Genomic DNA, 17,598 nt, shown 5'->3' on the forward strand with positions numbered 1-17,598 from the left:
ATTCACTCTTCTGCCTCAGTTAATCTGCTATTGGTTCCTTCCAGTGTATTTTTCATTTCAGTTATTGTGTTGCATATCTCTGTTTGTTCTTTAATTCTTCTAGGTCTTTGGTAAACTTTTCTTGCAACTTTTTAATCTTTGCATCCAGTCTTTTTTCAAAGTCCTGGATCATCTTCACCATCATTATTCTGAATTCTTTTTCCGGCAGAGGGCCTACCTCCTCTTCATTTAGTTGTTTTTCTGGTGTTTTATCTTGTCCCTTCATCTGGTACCTTTTGCCTTTTCATTTTCTCTGTCTTTCTGTGGCTGTGGTTTTCAGTTCCACAAGATGAAATACTGCTGATACTGCTTGATTCTGCTGTCTGCCCTCTTGTGGAGAAAGCTGTCTAGGAGGCTTGTGGGTGCTTCCTGATGGGATGGACTGATGGTAGGTTGGGCTGGGTGGGTGGAGCTCAGTAAAACTTTAATCCGATTTGGTGGGTGGAGCTCAGTGACACTTTAATCTGCTTGTCTGCCAGTGGGTGGGGCTGTGTTCCCACCCTGGTGGTCGTTTGGCCTGAGGAGCTTACAGGCTCTTTGGTGGAGCTAATGGTCGACTCTGGGAGGGCTCATTCCAATGAGCCCTTCTCAGAACCCCTGCTGCCAGTGCCCCTGTCTCCTCTGTGAGCCACAGCTGCCCCCCACCTCTGCAGGCAACCCTCCAACACCAGCAGGTAGGTCTGGTTCAGTCTCCTATGGGGTCACTGCTCCTCCCCCCTGGGTCCTGGTGAGCACACTTTTTTGTGTGCCCTCCAAGAGTGGAATCTCAGTTTACCCCAGTCCTGTGGAGGTCCTGCAGTCAAATCCCGCTGGCTTTCAGAGTCTGATTCTCTGGGGATTCCTCCTCCCGTTGCTGGACCCCCAAGTTAGGAAACCTGACGTGGGGCTCAGAACCCTCAGGACTTCTGCGGTATAACTGTTCTCCAGCTTCTGAGTCACCCACCCAGCATTTGTGGGATTTGATTTTAACGCGATTGCACCCCTCCTACCGTCTCATTGCGGCTTCTCTTGGATGTGGGGTGGTTTTTTTTTGGTGAATTCCAGTGTCTTTCTGTTGATGGCTGTTCAGCAGTTAGTTGTAATTCTGGTGCTCTTGCAAGAGGGAGTGAGCACACGTCCTCCTACTCTGCCATATTGATTCTCTGTCCACCCTAATGACTTTAATCTTACCTTGATTACATTTGTGAAGACCCTATTTCCAAATAAAGTCCATTCATAGGACTTCAGAATATCTTTTTGAGACACACGGTGCAATGTGTAACAGGAGTTTAAAAATGTGCCCGCTTCAGCATACTAAGCCAGTTATGCTTCCCAGAGAAGAGGAAAACATTCTCCTAAATCATGTGATTTTAAAAAGTGGACTAGCTCAACAACAGCAATATCAAAAAGACCAATTAAAAAATGGGCAAAGGACTTGAATAGACATTTCTCTAAAGAAGATATACAAATGACCAATATGCTTGTGAAAAGGTGCTCAGAATTGAGTCATTAGGCAAATGCAGTGCAATTCAAAGCCATGATGAGATATCATTTCACACCCAATAGAGTGGCTAATATATTTAAAAAAAAAAAAAAAGAATACAAGGAACAAGTGTTGGTGAAGATGTAGATTGGAAGTTTGTGCATTGCCGGTGAGAATGCAAAATGGTACAGATGTGCAAAACAGTTTTATGATTCCTCGAGAAATTAAACAGGGTTTAATTAATTAAATTAATTTAAACTGTGTGATCCAGCAGTTCTACTTCATGTGTACCCAACAGACTTGCAAAGCAGGGTCTTAAAGAAGAGAGCTCTGTATACCATGTTCATAGCAACATTGTCCGCAGTCGCCAAATGGAAGCAACCCAAGCGTCCATCAGTGGATGCCTGGATAAAGTGGCATGTAAGTGCAATGGAATATTATTCAGCCTTAAAAAGGAAGGGAATTTTGACACATGCTATACAGGGATGCATCTTGAAGACACTGTGCTAAGTGAAATAGGCAAGTCACAAATGGACAAATATTGTATGATTCCTCTTATATGAGGTACCTAGAGTAGTCAGATTCATAGAGACAGAAAGTAGAATGGTGGTTGCCAGGGGTAGGTTGTGGGGCAGGGTGGGAGAGGACTTGAATAGACATTTCTCTATAAAGAAGTTAGTGTTTAACGGGTACAGAGTTTCAGTTGGGAAAGCTGAAAATATTCTGGAGTGGCTGGTGGTGATAGTTGCACGGTATTGTGAGTATACTTAATACTATATAACTGTACAGTTAAGAATGATAAATCTTATGTGTATTTTATCACAGTGTTAAAAAGTGGACTTTGTAGAACTCACAGATTTAAGCTAGGAATTAAAAAAAAAAACAAAACACTATGTAACAATCACTGAAGTGTCCAATTAGTAACACCCCTTTTCTTGATCTGGGTTCTGGACCAATGGGGAAGTATGACAGAGTAAAGTAACCGGCCTTTGAGCTGTCAAATCATCCCTGTTAATGGCCATCGGGAGGCCGAGTTCCAGCATGAGAGACAAAGAGGGCTCCTAACAGCCCGCCCCAGAATTCAGTTCTCCCAGGCACCGCAGGGCTGTGCTCCCCACAGGTTGACTCACTCCCGGAAGACTGTGGGCAGAGCTCAGCCACACCTGCCCTGTCTGGTATGGCGCTGTACGTCCTTGGGGCAGGCTGAAAGTGAAGGGTCAGAGGCCAAGAAGGATAGACTGACTGAGCTCCCACATGAAAGGAGACACCAGGCAAAGCCCTCAGCTTCCCCCCTAGCATCCCTGCTTCTGGCTCTCTTAGCACAGTGAACTTAGAATTTAGCCCACGATTAACCAGTGCCTTGCTCGTGCCTTCATGGGGCTGCTCCCCAGTGAAACCACTTCCCTTTGGGTACTTCTCTAGCACCTCTGGGCAGTTGAGAGTTTGAAGGCTCTGATGGGTGCATTCATTACATCTGACTCTGGCCATCCTGTGCCCAGGGCTTAATTTTACTTTTCTCTTTGTAATCTCAGATAATACACAGCCATGTTGTCTCACAAAGTACAGAGATCCAGTGACAAAGTTAAGTTGCCAATAACACAGTGCTGCCCAAATTTGAATATAAACCACTGTCCTCTTCCCAGGGGAAAATTGTAGGATTGCCTAACCTTGCAAGTTAAAGTCCAAATATGTTAAAGAAGTTAAAGTCCAAAATCAAATTCTCTTGGCCCTTTTACATACTCGTTCATTCAACAATTGTTTATTGAAAACCCACTCTGTGTACTCTTCCAGGAGTTGGGGATATTTTGGTGAATAAACTAGACTAAAGGAAAAAGAAATCCTGCCCTTCCAGAGCTCACTTTCTGGAGACTTTGAGTTAAAAGACCAGAATTAAATTTCAATAAGCATCCTTACCGGTATCTTACTCAGGTCCTGTCAGGCTAAAATAGTCTTTGAGATCTAGGTGGAGTTCATGTTCTTTGGGCAGCCACGTCTGGGCCGCTTCACAGGAAGGGGTGCCGTCACTGCGAAGTTGTGTTAGTTCTGCAGCCAGTGTTGGGGGAACACATGGGTGATCACAGAGCCGTCTCCTTCCCTTTCTTTTCCGCTCTTCTCGAGCTACCACATTTTGAAAACAACCCAATCCCCTAACCCTGAAATAGTAACGCAGGGAAAGTTATGTCTGAGCAATAGTTTCTAGAACAGTTTTTAGTGTTTTCAAAGGTCATTGTGCTGCACCAGGAACACCCCGCCTAGGACACACATTTCCCTCTCTTACAAGCAGGCATTTTCACCTTTGTGCCAGAGCTAGTTCTACTGCTGCTTCACTTAAATCTAAGATGCCTGAGTCCTAGGGAAGATTTTTTTTTTTTTTTTTTACCCCTAGTATTTAATTATCCAATCAAGTGCTAATTGAAAACACTTTGTTTGGGTGGGTGTGTGTTTGGGGGCGGGGGTGTGTTGTGACTCTTGAGACTTTGGAAAAGCCACATGGATTCCAGCTCACCCTCCCCACTTTCCCCCCTGGTCTTTGACTACAGAGTGGAATTTGGGGCAACTTGTCTAGCATTACCTACCAGATCTGTTTTTAACAGGTGAAAGCTGGAAACATTCCACTTTTCTGTGGGGCTCACGGGAACCTTCTGCTCTGCCATTCGAAGGCGATGAATGTATTCTGCAGACCACCAGCGTCTGCAAGGGCCCGTCACGACCCTCTTCCCTACAGTTGCAGTTGAGCCTCACCTGAGCTGCCCACCAGATCTCTGCCATCCTGCTAGCATCTGCTGAAGCCTCTGCTTTCTGCACACACCTGCCAGGGGTGGTTCGTGGTCCAGCTGTGTGCCCTGCACAGGGAGGTGGCCCGCTAAGTCTGCCCTCGTGCCAAGACCCACATGGCTTTGTTTCCGATGTGCATCCCAGGCCTTGTTTTCTTCACGGCACCCCCCACTCCTCACCCTTCCCACTCTCCCCCGGCCCCTTTCCACAAGCTGCAGACGTGTGCAGCCTCCATGCATGGCCACAGCCACTCACCCAAGGACTCAGCTGCTCTGAGCTGGAGTTTCTCACTCAGGCCAAGAGAACGTATGGTCTTAAGCTTAAAGCCTCTCGCCCAATCTGTGTTATTTGAAACCAACATCCCAGCTGAAAAAGTGAGCTGGATTACAGGATTCAGGCTGCAAACCAACAGTGTGATCCAACCTCTGGGCGATGCCTTGAGCCTAAGCACCGTTGACCTTGGCCGTGGCAGCAGCCCCAGTGACCCCACATGTGCTTTGTTCCTGCACACGTTACCCTGGTTTATTTCTCATGATCTGTTGCCTCGTGTAACATATTTACAGTTTTGAGAAGCCCCAGTCAAGAAGACTGCTGCTCAGAGTGGCAGAGCTGGGGGCTGTATGTAGACGTTCTCCTGCAGTGGTTCGTCCGCCACAGCCCGAAGCCGCACGAGCTTCCTTGGGTGGCCGCGGCCATTGCAGCCCAGCCTGGGGGATTCTGTGGTCCCCCCCATCCCCGCATGCACCAGCTGAAGGTAAATGTCTGGTTCTCAGGGGCCTGGCCTCCTGGACCTTGTTCCAGAGCATGGCCAACACACGGTCAGGGCTGGCTGTTGACTGTTGGGTGTTCTTCTTGCCTTCTTGCTCCGTCTGGTTATGAACCGTTTGAGAAAAGAGAAACAGAGTAAGGTGGATAGATGATTACAGATGAATTACAATTATAGACTCTAGAATTGTAGAATTTCATCTGTAATTATAGCTGTTATAGATGAAAGTGAGTTTGAGGGACAGAACTGCATTTGAGACACACTTACCCAGGGTTGCTGTGGTGCAGAAGCAGGGCAGCCCTCCCCCTCGCCACCCCCCACTTCTCACCTCCCACCCTCCCCCGGCCCCTTTCCACTCCGTTTGCCCTGCCTGTTCCTGGGGTGAACAGAGCAGAGCTTGAGTTCTCTGTGGGCAGCAACGCTGGGACTAGGGTGAAGAGACTGAGGCCAGAAAAACCCTCAGTGAGCAAGATAAATTTACGGCACAATTTTTTAAAAATCAGAGTTAATGTAAAAAAAATCCACAGTGAATAAAATCTCAAATTTTAAAGAACGACAGGGTTTGTGTTACTGACTGTTCCCTTGCCTTAGGCTCCAGTGGGGCTCAGTGGGGACCGTTACTGAGCCCGCCTTAGATTTAGTGCCTGAGGCCAATGTCACCGTCACCTCATCCTAGTCCTTGACCAGCTAGTTTTTTCTAAATTTACAAAATCCATTTAAGTCACTTTCTTGTTTCTGGAAGGAGTAAAAGTACAGAAAAAAAGGCAGGAATGTAACTGAACTCCCTCCACATGGAAGGAATAAACTCAAGTAGGATTTAGAAGCAACATTCTCCATGACTATAAAAAAGTTCCAGTTTTTTTCCATAGAGGGAGCATTAGCTACCTGCAAGTGCAAAAGCATAAATGGCGGGTTCAGAAGTAAGGGACGTCTGCTTCCAGTTAGAGAACAAAGTATAAAGTTGGATGTGAGGGTAATTGTCTCTGATAGTCCAACTTACTGTGTTGATCTGGTTGGCTAGGTGGGCAGTCTTTTCTCAGAGCTTTCTGCTATATCCTCACTACTCTAAGGGTGGTCCATGGACCAAAAGCTTCAGCATCACCAGGGAAATGGATAGAAATGCAGAATCTCGGGCCTCATCCATGACCTACTGACTCAATCTGTGTTTTTCCACAAGTGGCCCAGTTGATTTGTACTTGTTTTCTAAATTAAAGTTCAACTTTGTTGTGGAACTTCCATAGCTTTTCATTCTTAAATTCATGAAAGCAACTCTAGATTTCCCCCTACTTAAATGGCTTCACTGGAAATTGTTATGCTTTTTAGAAACCGATGACTAGGTATGCTTGTACTTGGTTCCTAGGTGGAAGGTGGATTTTACTAAGCTCAGTGCTTGAGGAAGTTGAGTTTGTCAAAAGGTAGGTTGCAGGAGCTAACTGAAGAATTTAACCCTGAATTGTGGAAAGAGTAATATGATGAAGCTAGGGGTAAGATTATTAGCCACTTTGAATGGTTTTAACAGGAGGTAAAGCTTTATGAATATATCAATAACACATGCTGGTGATTTTTTTTTGTTCTATTGCTTTGTTTTTGACTTTAGAATAAAATCTGTAGTTTAGATATTGTGCATGTGTCTTTTTGTTTTACAGTAAATTGAAGATTAGGTAATATTTTGGGTGTTAAAGCCTTGAGAGCTGAACCACGGTTCTCATTGGTGAGTTCTTAAGATGACTGACATGATTTTATGATTTAAAGCTGTAAGTGATAACTGTATTTGTATTAAATAGCTGGTATGCCGTGTATTGACATAAATAAGTAAAATTACAGTTCTTTATGGCTACAGAGTAATGCAGCTTGTGAAAAGAAATTATTTCATAACTATCATATGGATAGCAAGTTTAGCTGTATTAAGTTCAAATTATTGGGTTAGACATTGCAGGTAATAGGAAGATGTAGAAAATACCTACTGATGTGTAAGCTTCTACTGGGTTTATAGTTCAGTTGACAAATAAGGCACAAAACTATTGTATAATCTAACCGTAAGCTGCTATTAGCAACTAATCGGTCAAGCCATGGAATTTATTTCTTAGAAGTTGTTTCCTCATTTGCAAAATGAGGAAATTTGAATTGGATCTCTAAAATGTCTTCCAGTATTAATGACAGTGTTAATGAATTCAGTTATATGATAATGGATTTTTATCTTTGGGGAACAATCAATCATTCTTTTTAAGCTACGATTTAGAAAGTAACCTTATTTTTTCCCAAAAAGTATTGAAATAGCTCACATCTTGTACTAGTAGTGCTTTTCATTGACCCTTTCTTTTAGTACATATCTATCAATTTTTAAATTTACAAGTCATTATAGAAATACATATTTTGCTAATCTTTTTATTCAAGAGGAGCTATCCTATCATACTCCCAAATCTTAATAAGTAGGGAAATTGTTTTCTCTTGTCCAAATTGTTCTCTGAAAAAGATCTCTTTATTTTCCCAACTGGCTCACTTAAAAAGGAAATTTAATCATTCTACTTTGTTCTGATAGATAATGCTACTGAAAGACAGCTTGAGAAATTAACCCTTTGGGTGAGAAGGATTTAGTTCAAACTTTTCTCTTTTTTTTCTTTTTTAAACATCTTTGATTTTGATTTAGTAAAAAACATTCCCAAGGTAGTAACTTTGAAGGCTTTATGAATTACATCGCAATCATAGAAATATAAAGACATTGCTTCTTGGGTCAGGTGAGATGAGGAATGAGTCCAGCACGTGGTAGAAATTTAGGTACTATTCTTGAAGCAGGAAAGGAATGAGATTGGCCATAAGACAACAAGGCTAACTTTTAATTTTTTTGACAGAATTCTTGACAGAAGGCTGGTCAACCCTTTCTGCCCATGGCTCTATCTCCATAGTGATGAGATAGACTTGAAGCTATTTTTTTCTTTAGTGAATGTTGAGGTTGATCTTCCAACTAATCCTGATACTGATAAGCTTAACTTCGGAATTTGTTTGGTATCCAAATCTCTGTACCTCTAATTCTTTACTGTTATCTACAAAAGTAGAAAAGACTTCAGTAAATTTGTTTCATACCAAAATTCTCCTTAAGTATTTCTTAGGAACACGTTTTTTGTGGGGTTGTTGTTGTTGTTTTGGTGGTTTTGTTTTTGCTTTTTGTTGTTATTTTGGGTGGTGGTGGTGGTGTTTTGGCTGCCTGGCTTGCAGGATCTTAGTACCCTGACCAGGGATTGAACCCGGGGCCATGGCAGTGAAAGTGCCAAGTCCTAACCACAGGACCACCAGGAAACTCTTTGTTTTTGTGTGTGTGTGTGGTTTTATTTATTTATTTATTTATTTTGATAGCTTTGCTCACTGAGTTTGGGATTTTTCTTTTTTTTTTTTTGGTATGTGTGAATTAAAAAAAAAATCATAGGGCTTCCTAGGTGGCGCAGTGATTAAGAATCCACCTGCCAATGCAGGGGACACGGGTTCGATCCCTGCTCCAGGAAGATCCCACATGCCGTGGAGCAACTAAGCCCGAGCGCCACAATTAAAAAACAAACAAACAAACAAACAAAAAACAATCATAAACCCAAGTGTGCTAAACAGTCATGTGAAGGTTGATGGGTTCTTTATTTTCCTATTACTCTTTGTAATCTACTGATATGTGAATCTAAAACATTTAACCTTAACTCTAGTGGAATTTTACAATTGTTTGAAGTGTTTTTGTATTACAGCACTGGGGAAGAAGTCTTGGGGGACAACACTGAACAAAATGCACAAGCTTTAAAAGCAAACGCAGGTTATACGCATATATTAATATATACATTATTAATAATCCTGCCTTTTTTCCTATTAATGAGTTGACAAACTATACCAAGAGCCTTAAAAAATTGTATCCTTTGACTCAGTAATGCTTCTATTTCCAGGAAGTTTTTCTAAAGGAAATAATGAGAGGTAGCCAAAGATTACAAAGATGTTTAGTGCAGTGCTATTAAATAGATAATATTTAATAATCCACAAACAACCTAAACATAGAAGGCATGGAACTGGTGATATAAATTATCCTATGATTTAAAAATTAGCTTCATGTGTTTAAAAAATAGCTTAATGCTTTGACATATGAACCGTTTAATTTTTTTCAGTTTAAAACATCATGTTTTATGTACTTTGGAAGAGGGAGCTCAGGAAGTAAAAGCTTCATCAATTGAATTTAATGACTCTCTTTATACAGACAGATAACTTCTATGATTTATGTTAAATGCCTCTGTAGTGCTCCTATCTGCCTGTACTGGGATCTCTTAAATGAGTATTGGCCTTCATTGGAAACATAAAGGTGTAGCATATTTAGTGCTTTTTGAAATTATACCCCACATACATAACTCCAAAAAAATGAATAAATAGACTTTCTGATTTAAATATTTGTGTTTCATAAAAACTTTTAGGTGCTAGCCAAAATCTATTATTTCAGTGGTTTCTTTATTAACTAAAGAGCTATGGTGGGGGAAAAGATGCTAATTTACATTTTTACAAGTACGTAAATCATATAGTGCTTGTTTTGAGATCAGAATCTCTTGTATGCATGTGCATGCGTGCCGTTGAGATAAACCTTGCAGCCTTTCCTCTTGCCCCCAGTGAAGGCTGGTTTCAGGATGCACGGCTGGAAACACAGAGCACTGTTGGTGAAGATACTGGTCCTTTCAGTCCTTCATCCTTCCTATTCTTGTGGTTGTATTTAGGTCACTGAAGTACGTGTGAATACAGAGAAAAGATTGCACAACAGAAAAATGAGATCTACTCTTAATTCACCAATTCCTAGTTTACAGCATGTCATTTTTTTCCTCATGGATATTTTATTTCTTCAGAACAGAACTATGATACCTGGTTGACATCAAATGCCAGGATTAGAAATGCAGTTCAAGCGAATGTGACGTATTTGCAGTCTCAGCTTGAATATTTAGGCCTTTCTTAAGTACTTCAGTTTAACCAAAAGCATTATAAAATTTTAGTTATTTGTAAAAATCCTTGAATTTGAAAGCTTTCATGGGCTGTTTCTTAATGATTTTTTAAAGTGTACGTTGAATCATTTTAATATATTTACAGCCCTTTACAACCATCACCATAAACATAATTCCTAGAGCATCTTCATTACCCTCAAAACAAACTCATTCCAGTTAGCAGACACTCCTCGTTCCCTGCCCTCCTGCCCCTTCTCAGCCCTAGAGAACCACCCATCTACTTTCTATAGATTTGCATATTCTGGACATTTTATATAAATAATATCACATATGTAGTCTTTTGTAACTGGCTTCTTTTACTTATATATATATTTTTTACTTTTGCTTATGATATTCTTTTATTTATAATACTTTAAGTTGTAACATTATATCCATGTTGTAGCATGTATCAGTACTCCAGTTCCTTTCTCTTGCTGAAAAATGTATTCTGTTGTATGTCTAATACAGCATTTTGTTATTTGTCTACCAGTTAGTGGACATTTGGTTTGCTTCCACTTTTGGACTGTTATGAATAATGCTTCTATTACAAATCATGTGCATTTGTGTACAAGTTTTTGGATATATGTTTTTCTTTTTAGTAGATACTGTACGACACAGCAATTCTACTCTTAAGTAACTCTGTTTAACATTTTTCGCTGCTTCCCATAGAATACCACTTTTAACTATGAAGAATCAACGGCTTTTCTTTTTTTCTACTTTGAAATGGAGTATGTTTGAGATAGGCAATGAAAACAGGGGAAAGAGAAATGCTAGTGCCCTAAATCTTCATTGATTTTTTTTAGCTTATTTGCTTTGTCTGCTTAGTCTGTCTGGTAATCACTGTCCATGGAAACAATAGGGGACCATTTTGAAAATGAAAGGGGCATTATTTCTAATTATATTGGGACAACAGGCATAAATTGGAACTATCCTAGGCAAATTAGGACCAATGGTCACTCTGTCAACCGAAAAAGAAGGAAAGGCTATTGTCTCTTAGCATCCTTCTCTATTATGGTGAATAAGGGAGGAGGCGTCCCATCTCAGATGGGAGGGGGCAGTTTAGCAGCGTCTGTGTCTTTTATTCTGCTCCTTCCCTCAAAGGAAAAACTACGTTTGAAAAGAGGGTGAGTCTTTAGCTAATATCTTAATTACCCATGTCCTCAGTTGTGGATTCTAAATGTAAAAATAACGCCGTTGAAATTAATCAAGTGATGACTTGTTAATTTCTCTAGTATTTACTTAAGTGAAACCTTTTATTTCTTCCAGGCAACAACAAATCATTTCCACCTCAAAGCATCTTAGACTAAGAAACTTTGAACTGTGCTGAAAAACTGAGGGGACAGACAAATTTTCCTTCCCTCTCATTTGAAAGGATTTAAAGAAGAATTAAAATGGCAGAGGTTTAAAGTTAATATTCAGGATGAATGATGGTAATTCAGATGAGAAGACAGAAGATGAACTGCGGTCCTTATTTATCAGGGATACAAATGGAAACACATACGCATGTAACCAAAAACCACCACCTCCCCAAAACTCTTCAGCCAATGGTGTGAGTTGGAATTCCGCCAACCCGGATGACATGGTGGTTGATTATGAAACCAACTCTGCTGTGGACGTTGGTGAAAGTATTTCTTTAAACCCTCAGTGTGTTGAAGTACTTGATCACCGGAAGACTTCAAGTGATTTTGTTAGTAAGGATGTGTTAGGTATGCATAAGGATTCCACGTGTCAGTCTTTCACACATGTTGTAAATACAGAGGAACCCAAATATTTGCATAACAGTTGTCATTCCCTAGAATCACTTCAGGACCAGAGTGCTGAGACATCTCTGTCTTTTGTGTGGAAACCTAACGATGATGATTTGAACTGTACAGACAACCCCACTGCCTTGGCCCTAAATCAGACGTTTGACACCAAAGTGGATAACGTTAACTGTACCTTCATAACACATGACACCACCGGAAAGAGTCAGTCTTTGCCTACCATTGCAAGCAGAAATACATCTTTATCCTGTTCCATCCCTTCATCTTCCCATTCTGATACGATACGTGTGAGAGAAACGAGTCATGATAGAGACAGCTATGAAAACCCTCAAGCTACAGCATCACAGGCCCAAGACACAACTTACACAGCATTTTCTGACATGGTGATGCAAACTGATGTTGTTGTTCCAGATATTGGAAATCCGTGTCACTGTTCTTCGGGAAAGGGCACCAGTGAGTACCCAGATGGGGCACAGCAAAGACGAGGCAGAGAAAAGGAGACACAAGCTCTAACACCAGTTTCTGATGGCATGGATGTTCCCAGTGGGCCTGTATTACAAGAGTTCTTTTGTTCGTCTAAAGATGAACGAAATAGTGAGACACATTCACAGAGCTCATATGGGCAAAAGGAAATGGGCCAAAATGTAAGAGAAACAGTGTCCAATTGTCTTATAGATGATGAATGCCCTTTACTGGTGCCAGCTTTTGATAAAAGCAAGACCCAAGTGCTGGACCCAGAGCATCAAGTCACTGTGGCTAAAGACACACCAGCTGCCTCCCATGAAAAGAATCTGGGAACCCGAAATCATACCATAGAATTGATACCAAACAGCCCACCAGGACAGAAGGTGGCTTCATCATTTGAACTGACTTGGGATGCAGATGATATGGTCATTAGTACAAATAATGTAGTTTGCATGTCCACGCCAGTCCTAGAACCCACAAATGCAACCTTTTCTATCTCACCTATTGAAGGGACAGAGAAATGTAATAAAGTGCAGAAGAGTAATCGAGAGCATAGACGTTTACCAAACTTGAAGGGGGCACCGATGAACATGCCTAAACCCAATCTAGGAAAATCAGCCACCAAAACGAATAGCCCCCTAGGCAGCAAAGTTAGAAAAACTGAAATTATAAGTTACCCAAGGCCAAACTTCAAGAATGTCAAAGCAAAAGTTGTATCCAGATCAGTGCTGCAGTCTAAGGACCCTGCTCTATCAAAGGCCACACCCAGACCTCAGTTAACCGGGGCCTCATCTCCCTCGTCAGTGTCTTCCTCAAGACAGTCGACAGCTTTGAGCAAAACACCAACATCTGAATTGAATGCAGACACAAAAGCAGAAATCCTAATTAACAAGACCCATAAGCAGCAATTTAATAAACTCATTACGAGCCAGGCTGTGCATGTTACAACTTATTCTAAAAACACTTCACACAAGGTTCCAAGAACAACATCTGCTGTGAAATCAAATCAGGAAGATGTTGACAAAGCAAGTTCTTCCAATTCAGCTTGTGAGACTGGGTCCGTGGCTGCAGTTTTTCAGAAGATCAAAGGTGAACTCCCTGTTAAAACGGAAAGCACAGGATGTTTGGAAATGCCCTGTACTTCCAACATCGATAGGATTAGCCCTGAAAATAAGGGTGAAAAAGAAAATGGGACACCGATGGCAAAACAAGAGCTAAAAAAGGAAATTATGAATGAGACCTTTGACTATGGTTCTCTGTTTTTGGTAAGTGCAATTTTTGCCTGCTTCAGGAAATGGTGGTAGAAACAGAGAGCTGTGTTAGCAATTGGTTATCCACTAATAGTCAATAATATTGCTGAGCTCGGTGTGCAGATTTGCTTTCAGGTATTGCTGTGTTATTCAGTATTTCCTTGTCTTGTCAGTACATTTTAGAGTGTTAATTGATTACCTGCATATGGAAAAAAAAATCTCAAGTTCAGTATTTTGTGTTGAGTATCAGCATTCCTTTTAATAAGCTGAAATAGTTTTATATTTTGGTGTAATTAGTTGTTTGAAGTTAAATATCTGGTTGCATTTTATATTTATGAAAAAATAAATGTTTTGTTTATGAACTTTCAAATGTGCTGGACCACATTGGAGAAATGGCTAGGGAGTGATGGAAAACAGTATCAACATAAAAATAACTGCTGGTCTCCTGTTGAGGAAGCTGTTCTGGGCCGTGAAGCCCTCTCCTGTGAATAGGATTCTGAGTTCTGCCTCTCATCAGCTAATGTGACTTTGGGCAAGTAGTCTTTTGAGACGCAGAGGTGAAAGGATTGGGCTAGTAGACGTCTGAGGTCTGTTGTCGTCCTAATGTACTGATTCCCGGTACTAAAATAAAACCCATTTGATTCATGTATAGTGAAAAGGCAGTATGTTTTATACAGTACCTGGCAGATATTTGAGGCTTCTATTTAAACAAGAATTCACATGCAGTTCAAAGATTATTTTTCTTTAAACGTGTATGTATTTTGGACTCTAGCATGAAGACATTAGCTTTCTGAGTTTTGGAAACATTTGGGAGGCTACTCTTGGACTTCGCATGTTCATCCTGAGTCCTCTTTTTGGCGGTGGGGACTTACATGCATTTTCAGCCCCACTTGGGCTTTTCTTGGGTGTCTGTCCTCTGGGCCAGGAGTGGAGGTCGGTGCCAGGGTAGGAAGGCAGATGTGAGTCATCTGTGTGGAGGGCTCACGTCTGAGAGGAATGAATTATGTGTAGTTTGGTGAAGGGTTAAAGGGCAGTTTTAAGTGTTTTGAGGGTGCATAGGGAATTATTAGGTCCTTTTAGGAGATATTCTTGAGCTAGGTAAGTTTAGAGATCTTATAATAAATCTTTTATTATAAAAGCCAAAAAGATTTATTATAAAATCTTTTTGGAAAGAATGGTACACCACAGTGACCTCTAAACTACTGAGATTGTCCTTTATTTCAAAACTCAGGTTTTTATTTTCAAGTTCTTAAGTCAGACTTAGGAAACTCATTTTATACAATTTTTAATTTGATACTTTTCTAAAGTACATGACAACCTCTGATAATTCTAAGCAACATTCTTAGTTGGTTTTTTTAGATACAAATACGTGAAAACAGTACATTTATTCCTCCTTGATTCATGGAGACTTTTATTGTGCATTGATCTCCAACTGCCAGAAAACCTAGCGTAACGTTTCTTTAAGTAACATTTGCCTTGAATATAAATTGGTTGTGTAATTTTGAAATTAAAAGCTCTTCTGATATTGAGTAAGTCTTCACTTTCTATTTCCCATGTGCGGAATGGAAGCCTGTTTTTCAGGCTGATGGTGTGATATGGAAGTAAGGTGATAGAAGCATCAGGTTAAAATGGATCCCAGTTCATCTTGGAGAAGAAGCACTTTTCACCTTAGGAATCTTGCAGTTAGGATTTCCGTATTTTCAGCCCTGACACTTTTACTTACTGACTGGTATTAAAAACTCATTTTTTGCCCATGATAATGTTTTCTGTGCAATTCCCTTTAATATCGCTATTCACCTCTTACACAGTTCTGTGTATAGCAGGGAAGGGGCAGAGCAAACCGTTAGTGGCCACAGGCTTTGTGCTTATTGTAGAGAGGTGAATGAGTGAGCTTTTGAGTCATGTTGTATGCAAACCCCTATGTTAATTCTTAGTCACTTCAGCAGCACCCAAAGGTTCTGAACCTGCCCTGAATCTGTGTTGAGACAGTGCTGGAGAAATATGCATTTTCTATGTGCTCTGGTGGACTTGAGCTAAATTAGGCCTTGAGTTTACAGAATCCTTAGGCTGCCTACAACCTCCCACCACAGGGGGTGAGGGTTCAGAAAGGTTCTTCTGTGGGAGAAGGAATCTGACTTTAATTTGATGCAGGTTGAGGGTATCTACCCATTACAGAGATTATGTATTGGTGATCGTGTATTAGATAAAGGAAATGGTGAATTATCTAAACAGAAAGAGATTGATATTTTTTTGATGACTGCTCTGGGCCAAATACTCTCCTCAGGTGCCCTATGTATATTATCTCATTTAATTGTATCAGAAATGTTCAGGTGCTTCATACATTGTTATTTACTCTTTGCAGTAACAACAGGGATGTTGTTAGCTACAGTTTAAAGCTTCATAGAGGTTACTTAAAACACACACGCAGCTGGTAAGTTGTAAAACAGATTCAAACTCGGGTCCCCTGATTTGAACCCTGGCCCTTTCTGCTCCGCATACTGCAGGGTTTCAAAATGTCATGGAATGTTGGCTTTGAAAGGCAGAGCAAATCTGATTTGTTAAAGATTCCCTTTGTAAGTTGGCTGAAAGTTTGGTTTACTTTTCGAAAGGTTTTCTTTTAGCCATGTTTACAGTAGAGGGAGAAGACCTTTGTGTCCATTGCCTGCTTTTCTTGGCTGATTTTATGTTGCTTTCCAGTGTTCTCTTAGGATATTGCCTTATTTAAGTTAGTTTTTGTTTTTTATTTATTTATTTTTGTTACATTGGGTCTTTGTCACTGTGTGTGGGCTTTCCCTAGTTGTGGCTAGTGGGGGCTAATATTCGTTGTGGTGTGCGGGCTTCTCATTGTGGTGGCCTCTTTTGTTGCAGAGCACAGGCTCTAGGTGCGCAGGCTTCAGTAGTTGTGGCGATTGGGCTCAGTAGTTGTGGCTCACGGGCTTAGTTACTCCGCGGCATGTGGGATCTTCCCAGATCAAGGCTCGAACCTGTGTCCCCTGCATTGGCAGGTGGATTCTTAACCACTGTGTCACCAGGGAAGTCCCCAAGTTAGTATGGGGCTGTACATATCTCTGTGGGAAATTATCCACTTATGACTTACTGAGCAAAGAAAGAAGGATCCTGGTGAGGGATAGGCAGCATAGAGGTTAACAGCATTGATTTTGGAGTTTCACATGGTAGCTCCATCCATTCATTGGCAAAGTGACCTCAGGCAAGTCTCTGTGAGGCTCAAGTTTTCTTTAACGGGAGAATACAAATTATAGCTTACAGTGTTGAAATTTGTTCTTTGAGTAAATCTCAGGCTCTCATTTCCTATATGTAGGATGAGAACATTTATTGGGTGTCTGCTCTGTGCTGTAGATGATGGTGATTTTGAGGACAGAAGGAGACACAGCCCATGGCCAAACCTAGTGTCTAGTGCAGTGGGTAGTATTAGAAGGTAAACAAAAAGGGACCGTTACGCCCTCAGTTGGGGGTGTGTATAGACTGCTGTGCTGCTGGCGGTAGAGGAGGTGGTGACGATGGGGAGAGCTGTCAAGGGAAGGCTTCTAGGGGAGAAACCATGTTAGTCGATAGCTGAAGCTTAAAGATCACGGATGAATTGGAAGGATATCCTGGGTGGGAGGAATAACATGTGCAAAGATGAAGAAACATTCTTATTTACGGGACTCCAGGCAGTGAGTATGACAGAAGCTGGGAGTGCAGAACCGTGAACAGTAAGAAGCAGGCTGAAGAGGGTGGCAGGGCAGTCACATCCAAAAGGCCTTATTCAGAAGAGTTAACTTTATCTGGGAGATGGAGGGAAGCCTCCTAGCCCAGTTTGGACTTGAGAGAGATCACCTTAGCAGTGGACTGGGAGGTGAATTGGAGGCTGGGGAGACCAGGACATGGTGCCAGGCATCCCTTACTAAGATGCAGCCTGTACTAAGGCAGATGGAGAAGGGGGAGAATGCCATCAAGAGGGGCTTAGGAGGTAAGAAGGGAAGCCCCTAGAAATAGCTTTCACTGTGTAAGTTGGATTACTGGGCACATGGTGGTGAATATGAGAAGAGCTAAGTTTTGAGAGGGACAGATAAAATTTATCTGATTTTTAGAA

At 41.3% G+C, this 17,598-nt stretch overlaps 1 protein-coding gene across 1 annotated transcript in view; it reads left to right on the forward strand.

Annotated features, from left to right (window-relative positions):
* MTUS1 (microtubule associated scaffold protein 1) overlaps positions 1-17,598 on the forward strand; it is a 157,107-nt gene that overhangs the window by 46,875 nt on the left and 92,634 nt on the right. Inside the window, 1 exon segment of the mRNA XM_057696751.1 lies at positions 11,294-13,520. Within this exon segment, the coding sequence (XP_057552734.1) occupies positions 11,448-13,520 (2,073 nt within the window). The 5' untranslated portion in view covers positions 11,294-11,447.

The sequence above is a fragment of the Hippopotamus amphibius genome, chromosome 10 (genome assembly GCF_030028045.1).
Source record: "Hippopotamus amphibius kiboko isolate mHipAmp2 chromosome 10, mHipAmp2.hap2, whole genome shotgun sequence".
Taxonomy (NCBI): Eukaryota; Metazoa; Chordata; class Mammalia; order Artiodactyla; family Hippopotamidae; genus Hippopotamus; species Hippopotamus amphibius.